General features: G+C 53.2%; 1 protein-coding gene across 6 annotated transcripts in view; it reads right to left on the reverse strand.

The window, feature by feature from the left end:
* ZZEF1 (zinc finger ZZ-type and EF-hand domain containing 1) overlaps positions 1-15,780 on the reverse strand; it is a 98,156-nt gene that overhangs the window by 42,118 nt on the left and 40,258 nt on the right. The window contains exons 17-30 of one of the 6 annotated variants that reach the window (XM_045804840.2): positions 15,145-15,212; positions 14,127-14,241; positions 13,160-13,319; positions 12,240-12,361; positions 12,020-12,142; positions 11,080-11,246; positions 10,918-10,999; positions 9,978-10,179; positions 8,882-9,030; positions 7,112-7,352; positions 4,776-4,855; positions 2,292-2,385; positions 785-1,253; positions 81-245 (exon numbers count right to left, since the gene is read on the reverse strand). In XM_045804840.2, the coding sequence (XP_045660796.2) occupies positions 81-245; positions 785-1,253; positions 2,292-2,385; positions 4,776-4,855; positions 7,112-7,352; positions 8,882-9,030; positions 9,978-10,179; positions 10,918-10,999; positions 11,080-11,246; positions 12,020-12,142; positions 12,240-12,361; positions 13,160-13,319; positions 14,127-14,241; positions 15,145-15,212 (2,237 nt within the window). Of the gene's footprint in view, positions 1-80; positions 246-784; positions 1,254-2,291; positions 2,386-4,775; positions 4,856-7,111; positions 7,353-8,881; positions 9,046-9,977; positions 10,180-10,917; positions 11,000-11,079; positions 11,247-12,019; positions 12,143-12,239; positions 12,365-13,159; positions 13,320-14,126; positions 14,242-15,144; positions 15,216-15,780 lie in introns of all 6 variants that reach the window. The other 5 variants (XM_045804837.2, XM_045804839.2, XM_045804836.2 and 2 more) reach the window with 5 other exon arrangements.

Here is a 15,780-nt window from a genome sequence, read left to right on the forward strand (position 1 = left end):
AAACGACAGTTCCTAACTAAAGACGACTCGGGTTCTCTGAAAGTCCCCGTGCCTGTGCTCCTCGCAGACGCTGTACTTACTTGGTGAAGTCTTTCTGGCAGGTCAGAAGTTCCAGCAGGAAGAGTATACACGGCGGATGGAAGCAGTGGGGCTGTCCGAGAGACTCCGTGCAGTACTGAATGACCCTCAGGACCTCGAGGATGCTCTGGGCCTGGGCTTTCCTCAAGGCAAGAACCTTCACGACACTGAAGACAGACGGCAAGTCAGGGACAGCAGGAGCTCTCGCGCTGGGGCCACGGTGCCCCATCCCTGCTCTGCCGAGACAGGAGCCCGACACCCCAAACTCGCAAATTCAGTCGTTAAAAAGGAACCCTGAGGTTTTTACTGCCCCACGGAGACAAAGCTTTAATTCTTAGGGCAGGAAATTATTTAAACTTGCAATACTTCCAGAGATGCAGGCCTGCTGACAGATAATTTTGTCAGAAAATCTCAAATCCTACGTTTCTCCCAGGATTAAAATAAGACACATTTATAAATGACAGCTTCCAAAACAAACGTTCCTTTTTTTTAACCCTAGCGTACATTACTGAGACGTAATTTACATACAGTGTAATGTACAAATCTTCCATGAGGAAACACCTCTTTGAAAGGAACAATGAATCGCCCAATTTTGTCTTGAACGTCCTAACACAAATCCCGATCTCCCCTTCCAGCACTCCCTGCTCACTTCGACGCGGGCGCTGAGCCCGACTCGCCCGGGTACGGGGACGGCACTGCAGCTCACCTCTCGTGGGAGAGGGACTGGTCCTTGATGAAGTCCAGGACGTCCTTCAGCACGGGGTACTTCTCTTTCACGGTGGGCGCTGGCCTGGCCTCCTCCACGGACCGGAAGGACAGCAGCCGGAGTCGTCCTCGGGTGAAGGGAGGCCGCCGGGCGGGGGCAGAAGGGGACGAGGGCTCCTCGGCGGTGGCAGAGGACAGCTCGGCGGCAGGGGGGCCGCTGCCGGGCGGCAGCTTCAGCTGCGCGTCCGAGCCGGGACTGCCGTCGCCCGCGGCAGGGGCGCCCGCTTCCCCGGGCGACACAGAGGCCTGGAAGTGCTCCTCCAGCACAGAGCTCGTCCGCGGGCGCTTGTCCTGTGGCTGCAGGTGATCCGTGTCATCGGCACCCGCCAACCTGTCACGGCTTTCTTTTGAACTCACTCCCACGGGCGAAAATCTTAGTAACAGGAGACTCTTCTGAATACACTCTTTTGCTAAATGCAGAAAGCAAGGAAGGTAATGAAAAAAAATCAAAATTCAACTTATTTACTTTTGCAGAGAAGATAATCCTTTAAACTCCACAATTTAGGACAAGAAATACCTCCATTAATAAAGCGACACATCTCTCCCTCTGCCCCTCACCGTGCTCTTGTGCTCTCTCTCAGTCCCTCTAATAAATAAAAAATCTTTAAAAATAAAAAAAAAATAACGTGACCTACACATCTTCTGAAGAAAATAAACTCTTACGTCATTACACAAATCAAGATCTTCCCAGTGCTGTCAGTACATTTAAAAAGAAGTTTTCTTGTGGACGTTTTCTTTTAAGATTCTATTTATTTATTTATTTATTTATTTATTTGCTGGGGGGGGGGAGGGAGAGAGAATCTGAAGCAGATGCCCCACTAAGCGCAGAGCCCCCACACAGGGCTGGATCCCAGGGCCCTGAGTTCATGACCTGAGCCAAAATCAAGAGTCAGACGCTCAAACTGACTGAGCACCCAGGCGCCCTACTGTGGACATTTCAAACATACAGAGAGAAAACACTGCAAGGACCCCATCACGCACCCCGGCCCTGCCCAAGGCCAGTCTCATTTCACCAGCCACCCCCTCCTCGGACTACATCCATGCCGATCGCAGGCATCACACTATTTCATCTAAAAGTTTCAGCACATTTCTCTAAAACAGTAAGAGTTTTTAACACAACCGTGATATCACGAAGACACTAATAGTAATTCCCTCATCTCACTGAACATTCACTGACAGCACACTTTAAAAACCTATCAAGAGGGGCGCCTGGGAGGCTCAGTAGCTGAAGCGTCTGCCTTCAGCTCAGGTCATGATCCCGGGGTCCTAGGATGGAGTCCCGCATCGGGCTCCCTGCTCAGCGGGGAGTCTGCTCCTCCCTCTGCCTCTGCACCCCACCCCCCGGTTGTGCGCTCTCTCTCTCTTGCTCACTTTCTCTCAAACACAATCATCTCGACGACGGGTCATAAGCTTCCTAGGAAGTGTAACAGAGGACTCAGCACACTCACCCAGGCTCTCCGGGTTCACCTCTGCTGCTTCGGACCCGTGCTTTTCTTCTTTCTCATTCCCCAGGTTCATCAGGGACTTCTGCTTCATCTCCAACTGGGGGGAGAGTTTGAGCCACACTATTAGTGTCCAGGCAGGGCTGTAAGCGCGGCCACAGCTAGCTACGTCCAACACACAGCACAACGTCACGGAGAACGGTACAACTACGGTCCAGCTCTTGAGGACACAGGGCTCAGCTGTTTTGTTTGCCCTAGAAGTAATCCAGGCTTTGACGCTGTCTAACTGTATTTCTAAAACACCGCCTTCCTTTGAACTACGTGTTGTTTGGGAGGGAGTTGTACCCCTGATCCCATTACTTAAAAAATCGTGCGGCACCTGGGTGGCTCAGCTGGTTAAGCGTCCAACTCTTGATTTCGGCTCAGGTCATGATCCCAGGGTCCTGAGATCGAGCCCCACATCGAGCTCCCTGCTCAGCACAGAGTCTGCTCCTCCCCTGCCCCCGCACTTGTGTGCGCTCTCTCTCTCTTTCTCTATCAAATAAAATCTTTAAACAAAATGTAGAACACTGGAGCTGGAGGGGCCCTTATCCAAAGCCAACCTAGTACAAAGAAGCGGAGGTGTAGAGAAGTGACGGGTCTTGCTGGGGTTACACACCCAGTTTGCTACATGAATTGGACCGAAACTCGATCTCTATTCTACCCTGTGTGAGGGACGCTTGCAAGCGATGCTGAGCCTGCCAGGCAGAGAACGGTGCTCCCAGTACCAGCACAGGTGATGGTCGCAGTGCAGGCCACGGCGCTGACAGCCCAGGCAGAAGGCCTCGCTGGGAGAGAAGGCCGGCGTCGGTCCGACACTACACCAGAAGCACGGCCCACGTGGTGCCTCGTCAACTGCCGAACGCTCACTTTGAGCGTCTGTGGTCCTGACGCTACTACTGCCTTAGTTTCTCTCCACACACCGTTCCGACCCTCCTCACACCATCCTGATGACAATACCTTTCAGTTTCTCTCAAGAGACTGTTCATTCTGGTCTCCATCTACCTATCCAGTATGTACTGGGCACCACCCACGTTCCAATCCTTGCAGATCGCGGTCAAGCCTCTCTGGTTCCTGGGTAGACGTCCTCGCACGTTAAAACATCTCATCACCAATGACTCAAAGCTACCCGTGTCTCTGTTCCGACACGTCTGCTACATTCTCTCAGGTTCACTGGCTCATCCGGTAGGCGTCTCAGATCACCTGTGTGTCCTCAGACTCAGCATGTCCCAGAACGAATGCAAACCCCCCACTGCCAGCTCCAAGGCCACCGTCTCCAGTCTGGGAATGCTTCCACTGCCCAGCAAGTCCCCATGCCGGGAACGTGGGAAGGGTCCTGGACACCACACCGCTGCGCACCACGCCCACCAGCCACGGAACCTGACCGTCCTCCACTCAGGCGCAGCTGCCATGCTCGTCCCAGACCCACAGCTGGTCTCCTGCTCTCCATCTCATTGCCCGTCCTCTCCAGGACTCAGCAGTTCCCCCCAGTTACTACACAGTACTTCAGACGGTTGTGAGTCCAGGACCATAATAATAATACACAGGGATCCAGCTCCACACTTAAGAAAAATAAACACAAGGGGCACGTTAAGCGTCTGCCTTTGACTCAGGGCGTGATCCCGGCGTTATGGGATCGAGCCCCACATCAGGCCCCTCAGCTGGGAGCCTGCTTCTTCCTCTCCCACTCCCCCTGCTTGTGTTCCCTCTCTCGCGGGCTGTCTCTATCTCTTCAAATAAATAAAAATAAAATCTTTAAAAAAAGAAAAAGAAAAAGAAAAAGAAACACAATTCTCCTGAGTTTGAGGGTCACCATACAATGACTTGGAAGAGTTTCACGATAAATTTACATGCCTACGAGGACACAGACTTGTGTTGTGGGAGTGTTTACGAGACACGACGTTATCTGTGGGTTCCTCTAGGATGTGTTTCTGCTTGTCGCCACGTGTCAGCTGACACACGGGCTGACATCCTTCGCTCACTGCACGACAACATGACACGATCATCTCACACCGTAATGTCGCATCACGCAGTCACACAACAGTCAGTCTCTCCATCCGCCCTCTCCTGCACGGCTGCCACAGGCGACGCCGCAGAGCCATGCTCTACCACGCAGGCAGGCCTCTCCCTGGAGACGGCCTCACCCCCACCTAAAGCCGTCAGTGGCCGCCAGTCGAAGAGGGCCTGCAGAGTGGCCCTGGGGTTACCGAAGGGTGTTTGGGGCTTCACGGACGCACCCTGTTTACTCCGTTCTCAGCATTCACTACACTAGGACTTCAAGGGCTCTAAGTTATTTTAGAGCTTTTCGCGTCATTGAACTTCAGGAAAAACAAAAACAAACTTCCTACTACGGTTATATTCTTGAGAAGAGAGCTGCTTACCGTTTAACTGCATGAAACCATGGTGGGAAAACTGAAAATACATATAAATCACATGCAAAGAAAATCTTACCATCCATATTCGAATCCCATCTGCCAAGCAATACACCTGTGCAAACTCCTCGCTCAGGGCTGTGCTGCCCCCACTTTTTACTGGGGAAAGGAGAGACGATGAGATTATACTCAGTTAACTCAGTTCAGTACTGCAACGTCAAGCACACAGTAGCTTCTAAATCCCCTAACACGGAGGAGAGCCTGTCCCCTGATGCCCACACCTCGAGGTAGCACGAGGCTTACGGGGGAGGGGGTCAGTTAAGCCCAAATACCAGTGACGGGTTCTCTGCGTTACTACAAACTCACTTTCTTCGAGCAAATGACATCTGAAATGGACATACTATTAAATTGAGTAAAATATTTAAAGTAAACATATGAAAGTAAAATATAAAAAATATTAAAAGTAAAATAAAAAGTATTAAAGAGTAGGTAAAAAGTTGTATTGACATGAAGCAAGTTCACGGTTTAGGTTAAGTAAAAAAGATTGGTTTGGAAATAGTGTAAACACAAAATCACCTACTTAAAAAGACTATACGTATTAAAACATGACGTGTGTATATATATATGTGATATATGCACAGACACGTACTCCATATAAATATGCCTACATAAAAAGGCCAGGTAGATTCACAGAAAAACGTTAACAGACATGTTCTTGAAGTGGTGAGATTATAACTGATAATTATTTTAAGCTTTCCTGGACTTTATAAGTTTCCACACAAACGGGTAATATTTTTATAATTAGAAAAATAACAAAGAAGTTGTTGGTTTAAAAGAGAGGCCTACGAGGCCTGCTCCTTGCTTGGCTCGTTCACAGCCCACAACAGCGCGCAGCTCTCTGCGGGACCGACGTGCAGCGCGAGGGTCCGGGTGGCACACGTGGGATGCGCTGGGCGCCATCCCAGGCACCGGGAACACAATGCTGAGAAAACAGACCTGGCTCCTGCCCTCAAGCAGCTTACAGGCTAGCTGAAAAACTCCTCCCATGTATCTCTGATGCAAAAAGTGAGCGATTTTTAGACAGAGCCCACCCTTCACAGAGCTCTGCCGGGCAGGACCCACGAGCAGCCCCGGAAGAACGGCGACCCGCCGTAGCTCCAAAGCCCCAGGGGTAGCTTATCCTGGAAACAACCTGCACCGAGGGAAGTGTTTCTCGTTCCCACATCAGACTGTGTGTCTTTCCTGAAATCAGGGACGTGCTATCTGAACATGATCTGAAAAGCAGCTGGGGAGCCTGCCACCAGCCAGGAACTTTGTTTCCCAGCTTTTAACCCACAAGGCTTTCATCTACTGAGAGTTCCCACAGGTAAAAAGCCGTCCTACTCTCTTACTATAATTGGATTATGAAAACATACACTGGGTTTCTTCTTTAACCTGGCAGGTCACGCAGTCCCCCCAGCAGAGATACAGTCTCCACAGGGCACTCGTTCTCATAAACCACTCACGCCTCAGTGGAGGGATTATTATTTGAGCAGCTTCTTCAAGGAAATCGTGAGAACTGAGGGAGCGAGGATTAACGGAGACGTTTGAGAAATCAGGAACTAAGCTCTGCACTGTGAGATCTAGACTTGGGCAGCAGGGGCAGCAGCGACCGTCCTCAGAACACTGACAAACGGCAGCAGCTGTCCGCGACCTGCTCACCTCCCCTGCACCAGGAAGCCACGCACACCCTGCCACAGTGCTGGGGAAAGCCTGATCTGCTCTTTACGTGGGGTCTCAAAGGTTTTCCCCTTGAGAAATTACAAGGAGAGAGAGGCCCTCCCTCCTGCTGGCTGCCAGCTACACACACGGGAGGCAGACGGCATCGCGAGGGGACATGAGGGACAGAAACGGTGAGGAGCGGGCTACCGACCAGGAAGCCTACAAAAGCTACAGAAGCTTTAAGTCTAAAGATAAGTGTGAATACGTGTCCCTCCTTGGTTATCAGCACACCGAGTTACCGAGACAACTCGGGCTTTAACCGGATTTCTTAGAATGTCAGAGCTACCAGCTCCCGAGTTCACAGATAAGGGTTCAAAGGTGCAGCAAGCTGGTCTGATTAACCTGACGTGGCACAACTGCTAGTTCCTGCCCAGGACTATGACTCAAGTTAGGGTCTCCTTCCGTCAAACAAGGATTGTGGAGAAAGAAGTGGCCTGCTGATTAGGAAACTCAAGGCTACTCGCCACACATGACAACCCACTAACTATACACTGGTCACGCGTCTTCTGTCTGGCAGAGCAGCACTGGACGAGGTCTACAGCTGTAGACGTATGTTTCTATTTCCAACTGCTGAGAGATGCTCCCGTAAGATAGGCTTTCTTAGCACTTAGCAACCGGCCTTCAGACCAGAAGTACCCCTGTAGCGTGAGTTACCATGTGTCTGCAGCTTCTCATACAAGCCTGGCGTACGACACACCAGAGCAGCGAAGGCGGCGTTCACAGCTCGGTCAATAGTGGAACCAGCAACTATATCTGTCTTTGGGGCCTGCTTTCTACATGCCTGTATGAATCCTTTGAAAAGTTCTGAAAATGGCCCACAGAAGGTCTGGGCAGGGTCTGACTGTGCAAACTCAAGGAGAAAGTGGTGGCAGGGATCGTCGGGGATGTCCTTGACCTGGAACAAAACAACAAGAACACATCATGTTGACCGCAGTCATCCAGACGACCAAGCGCGCCCGACGCCGACTAGAACAGAGCAGAAGGATAGACCGGGGAGCTTCACTCTCCTGTGGAGACCAGACAGAGGCACGTCTAAGCACACGAGCACCAGCCCCGCCTCAGAGGGAAAGGTGATCAAGTGTCAAATGCCAGGAAGGGGCGCCCAGTGCTGAGAGCCCACAGGAGAGCCCCTGGCAGGCTGCGGTGATGAAGAGAAGCCTCCTGGAGGGTGTGCGCTTCAGACCGGACCCTCAAGACTGAGCAGCTCTGGCCGCTGAGGAACAAAACCATTAGCAGAAGTGAAGTCTCAGCTGGGGAGTGGTGGGGTCTGGAGGCAGAGGTAAGGTGAAAGGAGACGGGACAGAGCCTCGACTGTCACACTGAGGAGCTCAGACTCCACCCTGTGGGCCCCGGGAGCCATTCATGGCGCTTGGCATTGGAATAACAAGATAATTCAGCGGTTAAAAAACCCTGTTAGGTCCTGATGTCCCAGTGCAAGTGCAGGATGAAGGCCTGGAGAAAGATGCAGACAAGGCGGGTGGGAGGAGCTGAACTTCCCCTGGGAGTATCCACAGGGCTGGCGGCAGACTGGGCGGGAGACGTGAGAACAAGACGGGGAGCCGTGGCTCAGCGCCGAGGAAAACAAGAATGACAGTGACAGCAGTGAGCAGCTGGGGGAGGGCCATGTCCTAGCTTTCCACCCCTTAGTGAAGAGGAGTCGGGACACTGACACGGAACCACCTAACGGGGGGTCAGGGACACAGGAATGGAGCCTGGAGAAGCCCCAGGGAGGGTCTACATAGACGTGACAGCAGAAAAGACGAGACAGGACAGCGTCGTGGGCAGCAGGGAAGGGGAGAAACCCGAATAAAGCCTCCTCTCCAGGGAAGGAAGAACAGAGGAGGCCCATAGAGGAAGCAGGGCCGCAGCTGGAGGTAAAGACAAGACCGTGGGCTATCACGGAGCCAAAGGAAGAGAGGGCCCGAGGGAGGCAAATTTCACAGAGGTCAAAGGGGAGGCTGAGGAAGAGCCCAGGATTCTCAGCTACCCACTGAGTGACGTGGATGAGGGAGGGAGGAAGAGCAGCAGAGCAGAGAAGGACACAAGGGGGATGGCAAAGAGACAACAGGCAAACTTGTCCAGCTCCTGAGACCTTGTAAGTCAGGTAACACGCCGCTGTCCCACAGAGAACACAAAGTACGGCACAAACCGTTTACTCTGACGTCTGACTCAGCAGCTGCTAGAAACACACTCAGCTGGCTTGGTGAGCAGCTCGGTCAGGAGATTTCCTGAGCACCCACGACAGGACTCGCCGGCCCCCAGGGCGCTCGGTGTGGACACCACCTGAATGAGGGACGGCCCCTGCCGTCCGGGCGCTAACCGCTGAGTGGGGTGAGGACGCAAACCCAGGGGCTCATGACGGAAGCGGAAGCCATCAGCCCACAGACTCCATTCCAAGGAGAAAGACGCCGCAAGCGCAGATACCTCCTTACTATCCTGGCACGGGGGAGTGGGCCAGCTCGCCGCGGATCCCAGCTCTGGACTCAGCTGATGCCTGAAGACGGGCTTCCACAGCGGGGAGTTCAGGACCGACGCCATTTTTGCGGGTGGCACTGCCATGTCACTTCCAAACTCTGGAAAGAGAAGGCCTGTGAGAGCCCTGTGTCCTCCCCGCGACACAGAGAGTCTGTGGGCTGCCCCGGAGAAGGTTTCAACCACGCGGGCGTTCCGAGGACGTGCAGGGGATCCACCCCATGTCCCGGCACAGAGCCGTGCTGCGTCATGAACACGCGCCCCGGACGCACCCCCACCACGACGGCGCCCCGAAGCGCTGCCTTCTGCGGGACAGCCTCGGTCACAGGCACCTCTGAAATTCCTGTCAGTGCAGGAGATGAAGTGAGCTGAGGACCAGGGAGTAACCAGAGACCGTGCACAAGTGTTTGATGATGGCGAAATGTTCGCAATGTGTAAACTTAAGTTTGTAAAAGAAAAGAAAATAAAATAAATAAGAATTAAATACCCACCCACATGTGTTTATGAATAGACATAAAAAAAAGACTAGGTGGGAATACATTAAAACGTTACTAACAGTTCTCTATGGGTGTTAGCACTAGGAATGGCTTTTCTCCTTGATCTCTCTCCATTGCGCAATTTCTATGACATTTTTCTTTTATGGTCAGAAAGACTCGAGAAATGAAATAGAAATAAAACATACTAGGAAGTTTTATTCTATAATTCTTGTTTCTTGGATGTACTTAATAACTAAGCTGAAGAAATCACTTTAAGACAAAATCCACGTGCCCGTATTTAACATAAATGTTCACATGGCTAAAGGATACACAACTTATTCCATTTCTGGTTTCCACATTTCACTAACCAAAAGAGGATGACAAGGCTGCCCTACGGACAGGGCACCCTCAGCATCCTCTGGGATGTGTTTCAAAGTCCACACCGAGACACTTTAAGGCCACGGCACGGAGCGGTCTGTGCTGCGGTCTGGTGTGGTCTGCAGGGCCCGTGAGGGCGCCCCGTCCACACGTCCGCCCTGCCCTTGTGTGGAGCCGATGCGTGTGAGACTCACGGTGTGCAGACTTGAGCGCCATGCACTGGGCAGCGAGGCGCCCCATCAGCCGGGAAACGAGCAGTTGCAAGTCCAACGCCCAGGACACGGCCACGTCGGGCAGGCCGTAGGCGGTGATGGTGAACTTGTAGCCCCACTCGTTGTTACTGCTGTCAGAGTGAAAGAGGAACTGCAGCCGGGGCCCAGCCTTGAAGGTCACTTTCTAGAGACAAGCACGAAAGCCATGAGGTCAAACGCACTCGAGAAGACGCCTTTCAGGAGCACGCATGTCCTGCAAGACTGAGAAACCCTAAGGTCGGTCTGTATCCTCACCATCCTGTCTCACCGCACCCACCGAGGCGACCAAAGGAGAGACAGACAAGGGAGCAGCAGAAACATGAAATCCACGACTGCACCGCCGAAGAAGCATGCTGGCCGTTTTCTAACCCTCAGACGCCCCTCTGCCCACTCCCTGTTCATCCAGCAACGGTGCTCGTGCGTCCCCCTGCTCCCCACTCGGGCCACCAGAGAGCACGCCAACGGTGGGACGCAGCACTTCGCCCTCCCGCCCCAGAGAGCACGCGGGCCTCCAGCGGGCACTCCCAGCTTTCAACACACGCTCTGGGCTTTCAACACACGCCACTCACAGCGGACAAGGTGACAGAGACGAGGCACTGGGCAAACTATGCTGCAAACGACCAGACAGTACGTTTTTAGACCTCCCGGGCCATCTGGTCTCAGCAGTGCCCACGCAGCTAGAAACACCCATAAACCGATGGGCCGGCTGGGTGCCGAAATAACTTTATCTACAAAACAGGTGGCCGGCCGTCATTGCCAACGCCGACATAGCCCTTCCTTTTACAAAAGTGTGAGCGAAATGCTTCCCTTCCAGACCAAGCCTCCCTGACCCTCAAGGGCTGACAACACGCACATGTTACCTCCTTCTGGGAGCACCGCTCACCTTGGGCCACTTCTCGGTGCCAACTTTGGTGTCATAGCGTGTTTTTCCACCTCTAGCGTCAGTAAATTCCAGATAATCATACCTAGGAAGGCATAATCTCCGTTACCTTCCTTCTCTCATTTTAACCCACTATTGCTTAGGAAAAGACCACGGGAGTCTTACCTTTTCTCAGTCTCACACCGCTCGTCAAACTCCACCTCAAAGTAGGTCGCCCCCGGGCTCACGAAGACAGACACTTCGTGGCAATTGTTTTCATAGTTGTGGGCAGACTCCTTCGTCCAGGTATGTAACACCACGGGACACTCCTGCTGCCACGTCTCCCCATCGAGCTACACAAACGAGTCAAGCAAGCGTCGGTCACTCTGCGTCCCGCCACACAGCGAACCGTGCTTCTGTGCTGGCTCCCCAGACGGACGGCCCGGACAGCAGACAGACAGTCACCCAGGCTAAAGTGACCCCGTGTTCCATCTGCAGACACAGGTCAGTGTGCATCTAGCCCTCAGCGGAGGACATGCAGAGTTTTCAGTGCATGACGGAACCTCCGTGATCGGCTTGTTTCCTGGCCTGACGGAGCTGTTTCTTGCAAATCACTACTCACATGAATTTCCAGTGGAAAAAACACTGAATTTGGGACCTTGGCAAATCTGAGCCCATCCTCTCTTCTCTCTCCACTTTCTGTCTTTACTTTTTTACCTTTAAAATAGGCTACATGCCCTTTCTATTCCCAGAGTTGTTGTGAGACTCAAAGAAGAGAGTAAAATATCTTTTATGTCCGGTAAGGTTCAATGGGGAGAAAATTCTGTTAAATACCAAACCTTCTAATCTGCCTTTCAACACGTAGCCTCTCCTCTAGACGTCAATCTGGTTATGCGCTTACACGGTTTTATACAACTTCAGCTGCTGGGAAAGGAAGCTGACCTACACACAGCTTCCTTTCCAACGCTGACCATGCCAGGTCAACGCGGGCCGCCATTCGTCCTCGTTGGGAAGCACTGATAAAACGTGGGGGGGTCTTCAGAGGCAATCTCAGAGGTGGGGTTCATAAGGACCCAGCACTCTCAAGAGGGGAGGCAGCGCGGGCTCCACTGCCCGCTCCAGGTACCTTATTCAGCGCTCCTTCCGGGTCAGCGCAGAGCTGTCCCAGCAGTTCTACGAGCGTACTGAACTCTCTCAGGAGCGTGCAGTGGGAAATGTCTAGGGCGCAGAAGTCCAGCAGAAAGATTACCTAAAGGAAGATGAACGAAGCACTCAGCGTCCACCCAGACTCCTCCTGGGGCGGTGGGTCACCAACCCCCATCACAAAGGCCATCACTGTGTCTTACCAGTTGACGAGCTGCCATCGAAAACACCGAATTACACAGTTTTTCTACAATGGTTTTTCCACTATACTGTGACAGAAGGGATTCCAGAATCACTCTCGTGCTTGCCAGAACCTGCCGTACATCTGCTAACACATAAGACGGCAGTCAGTGTCACGTGCGGTAGGCACGTCTCCTGCTTGGTCGTCGTGAGGACAGAGCTGCAGAGGGTCACAGGCGTGGGGGCAGGAATCCCACACCAGAAGGACCACTAAGTGTCAAGTATGTGTTTTCCTCCGGCAAGGACCGTTTTAAAGGGAGTGGGGTTTTTTGCCTTGGCTGCTTTGGGATGAGGCGGAGTGACCGGCCGACCAGCCCAGTGGCCAGGCTGAAGTCTCCCTCCGCTCCCAACAGGCCCGGCTTTGGCGGGCCACCCCGCGAGCCGAGCCGCAGGAGCCAGCACGCGGCACCATAGGCAGTCCTGTTACACTGCTGGGACTCAATTTCCCACAGGTGCATTTCCCAGAACCTATGGAAGGTCATGGCATTTTCTGTGGGTTTATGGGACCAAACATGAGGATTTTCGGGGTCTGCAAAGACCATATTATTGGTCACATATACCTTAGACTTAAAAATTCAAGACTTTCTTGTTTGGATAACTCGAGTAAAGCCAGGATGACGGGCTCTGCTGACAAGTGCGGTGTCACCTCAGAGGGCTGCATGACGTACGACCCCACACTGAGAACTCCCAGGCATACCACTACGTTCAGAACACTCTGGACGAGAGACATGCTACCGAATCCGATTTTAAGAAGAAAACAACCCAGGGACAGGCCTAACTTGTGACCCAGAAGAGAAAACCCTAGGCGGACTCCAAGCACGAGGCCGTAAAGAAGAGAGTCAAAAGGCAAACCGCTCTGTGCTCTGGCGGGTTCAGGACTCACACTGGTCGATCAGGTCGGCGGCACGACCTCTGGCGGCGGAGTCGGTGCTCTTCAGCTGCAGGTAGCACCAGGACAGCAGGCTGCCTTGGACGGCCCAGAACAGGGAGAACAGCACAGAGCCGGCCTCGCCCTGGGCCCCCGTAAGCACCAGCATTTCACACTACGAGAAGCAGACACAGGGACAGGTTACGGCAAGGCTTTCGCAGAACACGGGCACAGGCCTTCTCAGACAGCAGCTGTCACCGGCGAAAACCTCCAGGGAAGTGGGGAACGGTTAAGAAAGAGCTTTCCGCATTTCCAACGTGACCGAGAGGAACAGCCAGTGGAAACTCCTCTTTCACCCTCCAGCTTTCCAGAGGCTTCCCAGATGGTCTGTACGGCAAGCGTCCTCCCCTTCTGCCCCTCAGGGGTCTACCCCCTGTCTTCCACACCAGCAAACCCTCCTTCTCTCTGGCCCCTTCCGCTGAGCCTTCAACCACACCTATCCCACCTGAAAAGTCATTTTCCGCCCCTCCGCGGCTCTCCAACCACCAGCCGTGTTCTCACCTGACCTTTAGGGGTAAATTCTTGCACAAAAGAACCACAAGATTTGAAATTTGAAATTTGAAAATGTCATTAGCACAGACAAGAGAGACTATCTTTTCAGACTTGATCAGTTTTCCAGGAACTCCCACCACAGACCAGGCCTAAGTGCTGGCTTGCCGACCCGCACCCCAGGGGACGCGACAGACTCCTCCTTCCCAGGAAGTCTCAGCGAGCACGTCCGCACACGTCGATGGCTCGCTGGCCCGCACCGGACTGGCCGCGGGGGTGGGTGGTGAGGAGCCACAGCAGCCTGGTGAGCGTTGGTGCCCATGCGGGACGGCCACAGGGACAAAGCCACGCCGCACTGTGGACGGGGCCCCTGGGGGCGGCGCCCGCGGTGGCTGGGTCACGAGGTGAAGGGAGCGGAGCGGCCGCCAGTTACCTCTCGAGCAGCGACGGACAGGAGGGTGCTCATGCCCGCCAGCACTTCGCTGCTGTTCAAGTCGGCCACGTCACCTTTCTCAGGCAAAAGCAGAAGACCACCGGGATCCTTATCACTGAAAGGACACAAATCGGTCACGACACCTTGTTTCAGGCAGGGCAAATTCCTGTTTTCGTCTTAAATGTTCCAAAAAAGAACCAGCAAGATTTCGCTGCCAGTTCTACGGGCTGCGGAGGAGCCTGGCTCAGGAAAAGGGCCAGGTCCCAGCTGGTCCTGGGCCACTGTCTGTCCCCATGTCCTTGGTAAGCTCAGGCCCGTGAAGCCTCAGGTCCTTAGAAGAGACTCTGAGAAGTCGATCTGATGACCACATCACCTTGATCGCCAACAACAAACACTCCTCATCTCACGCTGGCTAACTTAGTCCGCTGGCTAACTTGACAACGTAGGCTGAACATCCCATGTCTTCAAATGCTCCCCACACGAGCTCTGAAGCTCCTCCCTCACCCCCGATCCTCGAGTCCAGACCCAGTTTAGAGCCCTCCAAGTCTGCTCTCGCACTAGGTACAGCCTGACATGCAGACAGCAGCTGACGCTACTGCTATTCGTTCCCTCCCTCCTTCGAGAGCCTATACCTCCGGTAACGCAGCCAAAGCACATAAAAATCTCCAAGTCATCCCCTCCCGGCTCACTTCCTTTGCCGAACTACGATTCTGTGCTTCTGAGTTTTCAGACGTGAGTACAGGACGCCAAGCTCCTTTGGCTTTAGTTTGTATCTTCAAGTATCACTCAGAATCTGAAGCACTCAGAGATCCCCAGCGGTTCTACTCTCATCGGTCTCACAGGGCCTGGGACTTGGATTAAACTCCCGACAAGATTATTACCCCACCACTGCTTTAGTCATTCCTGGGACTAGTGGTATCACACTCTAGAAATCTGGCTGAGCAGAGGGGACAGGTAGCTAAAGAAAGCTTTGCGAAGATGTGAAATATTAGAGAGCCGAAAAGCACTATAAACGTACCTAAAATACGTGCACAGTGAATGGAAAGTGAGCTGCAGGGACTGCTTGTGCTCCTGCTCGGTGACATTCTTCTAGAAAACAACAAAGTGCACAATCAGAACCCCTGCCCCACGACACTCCAGAGCCCACGGCAGCAGGAAACGCCACTGCCCACTGGTCCCAAGCGTGAGGAAGGCCGGGGTCGGCACACGCTTCGTGGCACCCAACTAAGACCGGCCCGGAGCTCGGCAGACGGCAGGCTTACTCTGGGTCACCGCTAACGTTCACCCTTCCAAGCTTTCTTGCAGGAAACCTTAATACGAATGTCTAGGAGGATGTGTGCCTTTCATCGCTGGGCACAACGTCGCAAAAGGAAAGGGCAGGAACAGAGTGCATTTCTGCTGAGTTTTCTCTTGGTTTTTAAATAGGACCTAAGCTTTCTCGACACAAGCCAGAGCAGCCTACAGAGACAGATAGAGGAACAAATCTCCTGACGAGGCTGCCGGCTATCTTAGGGGCACTTTCTTAATTCACTGAACGCACCGAACACTGACTGTTAGGCAAGGCGCCAAAGGGGACTTGCAGAGGGTTGAAGACCCAGGGCCCTGCCTGCAACAGGAGGGTGGGAGACACAAGGTATGGTGTTCCTACCACTGC

Source organism: Ursus americanus, chromosome 14, assembly GCF_024610735.1.
Source record: "Ursus americanus isolate L20-20 chromosome 14, mUrsAme1.1.p, whole genome shotgun sequence".
In the NCBI taxonomy this organism is placed as follows: Eukaryota; Metazoa; Chordata; class Mammalia; order Carnivora; family Ursidae; genus Ursus; species Ursus americanus.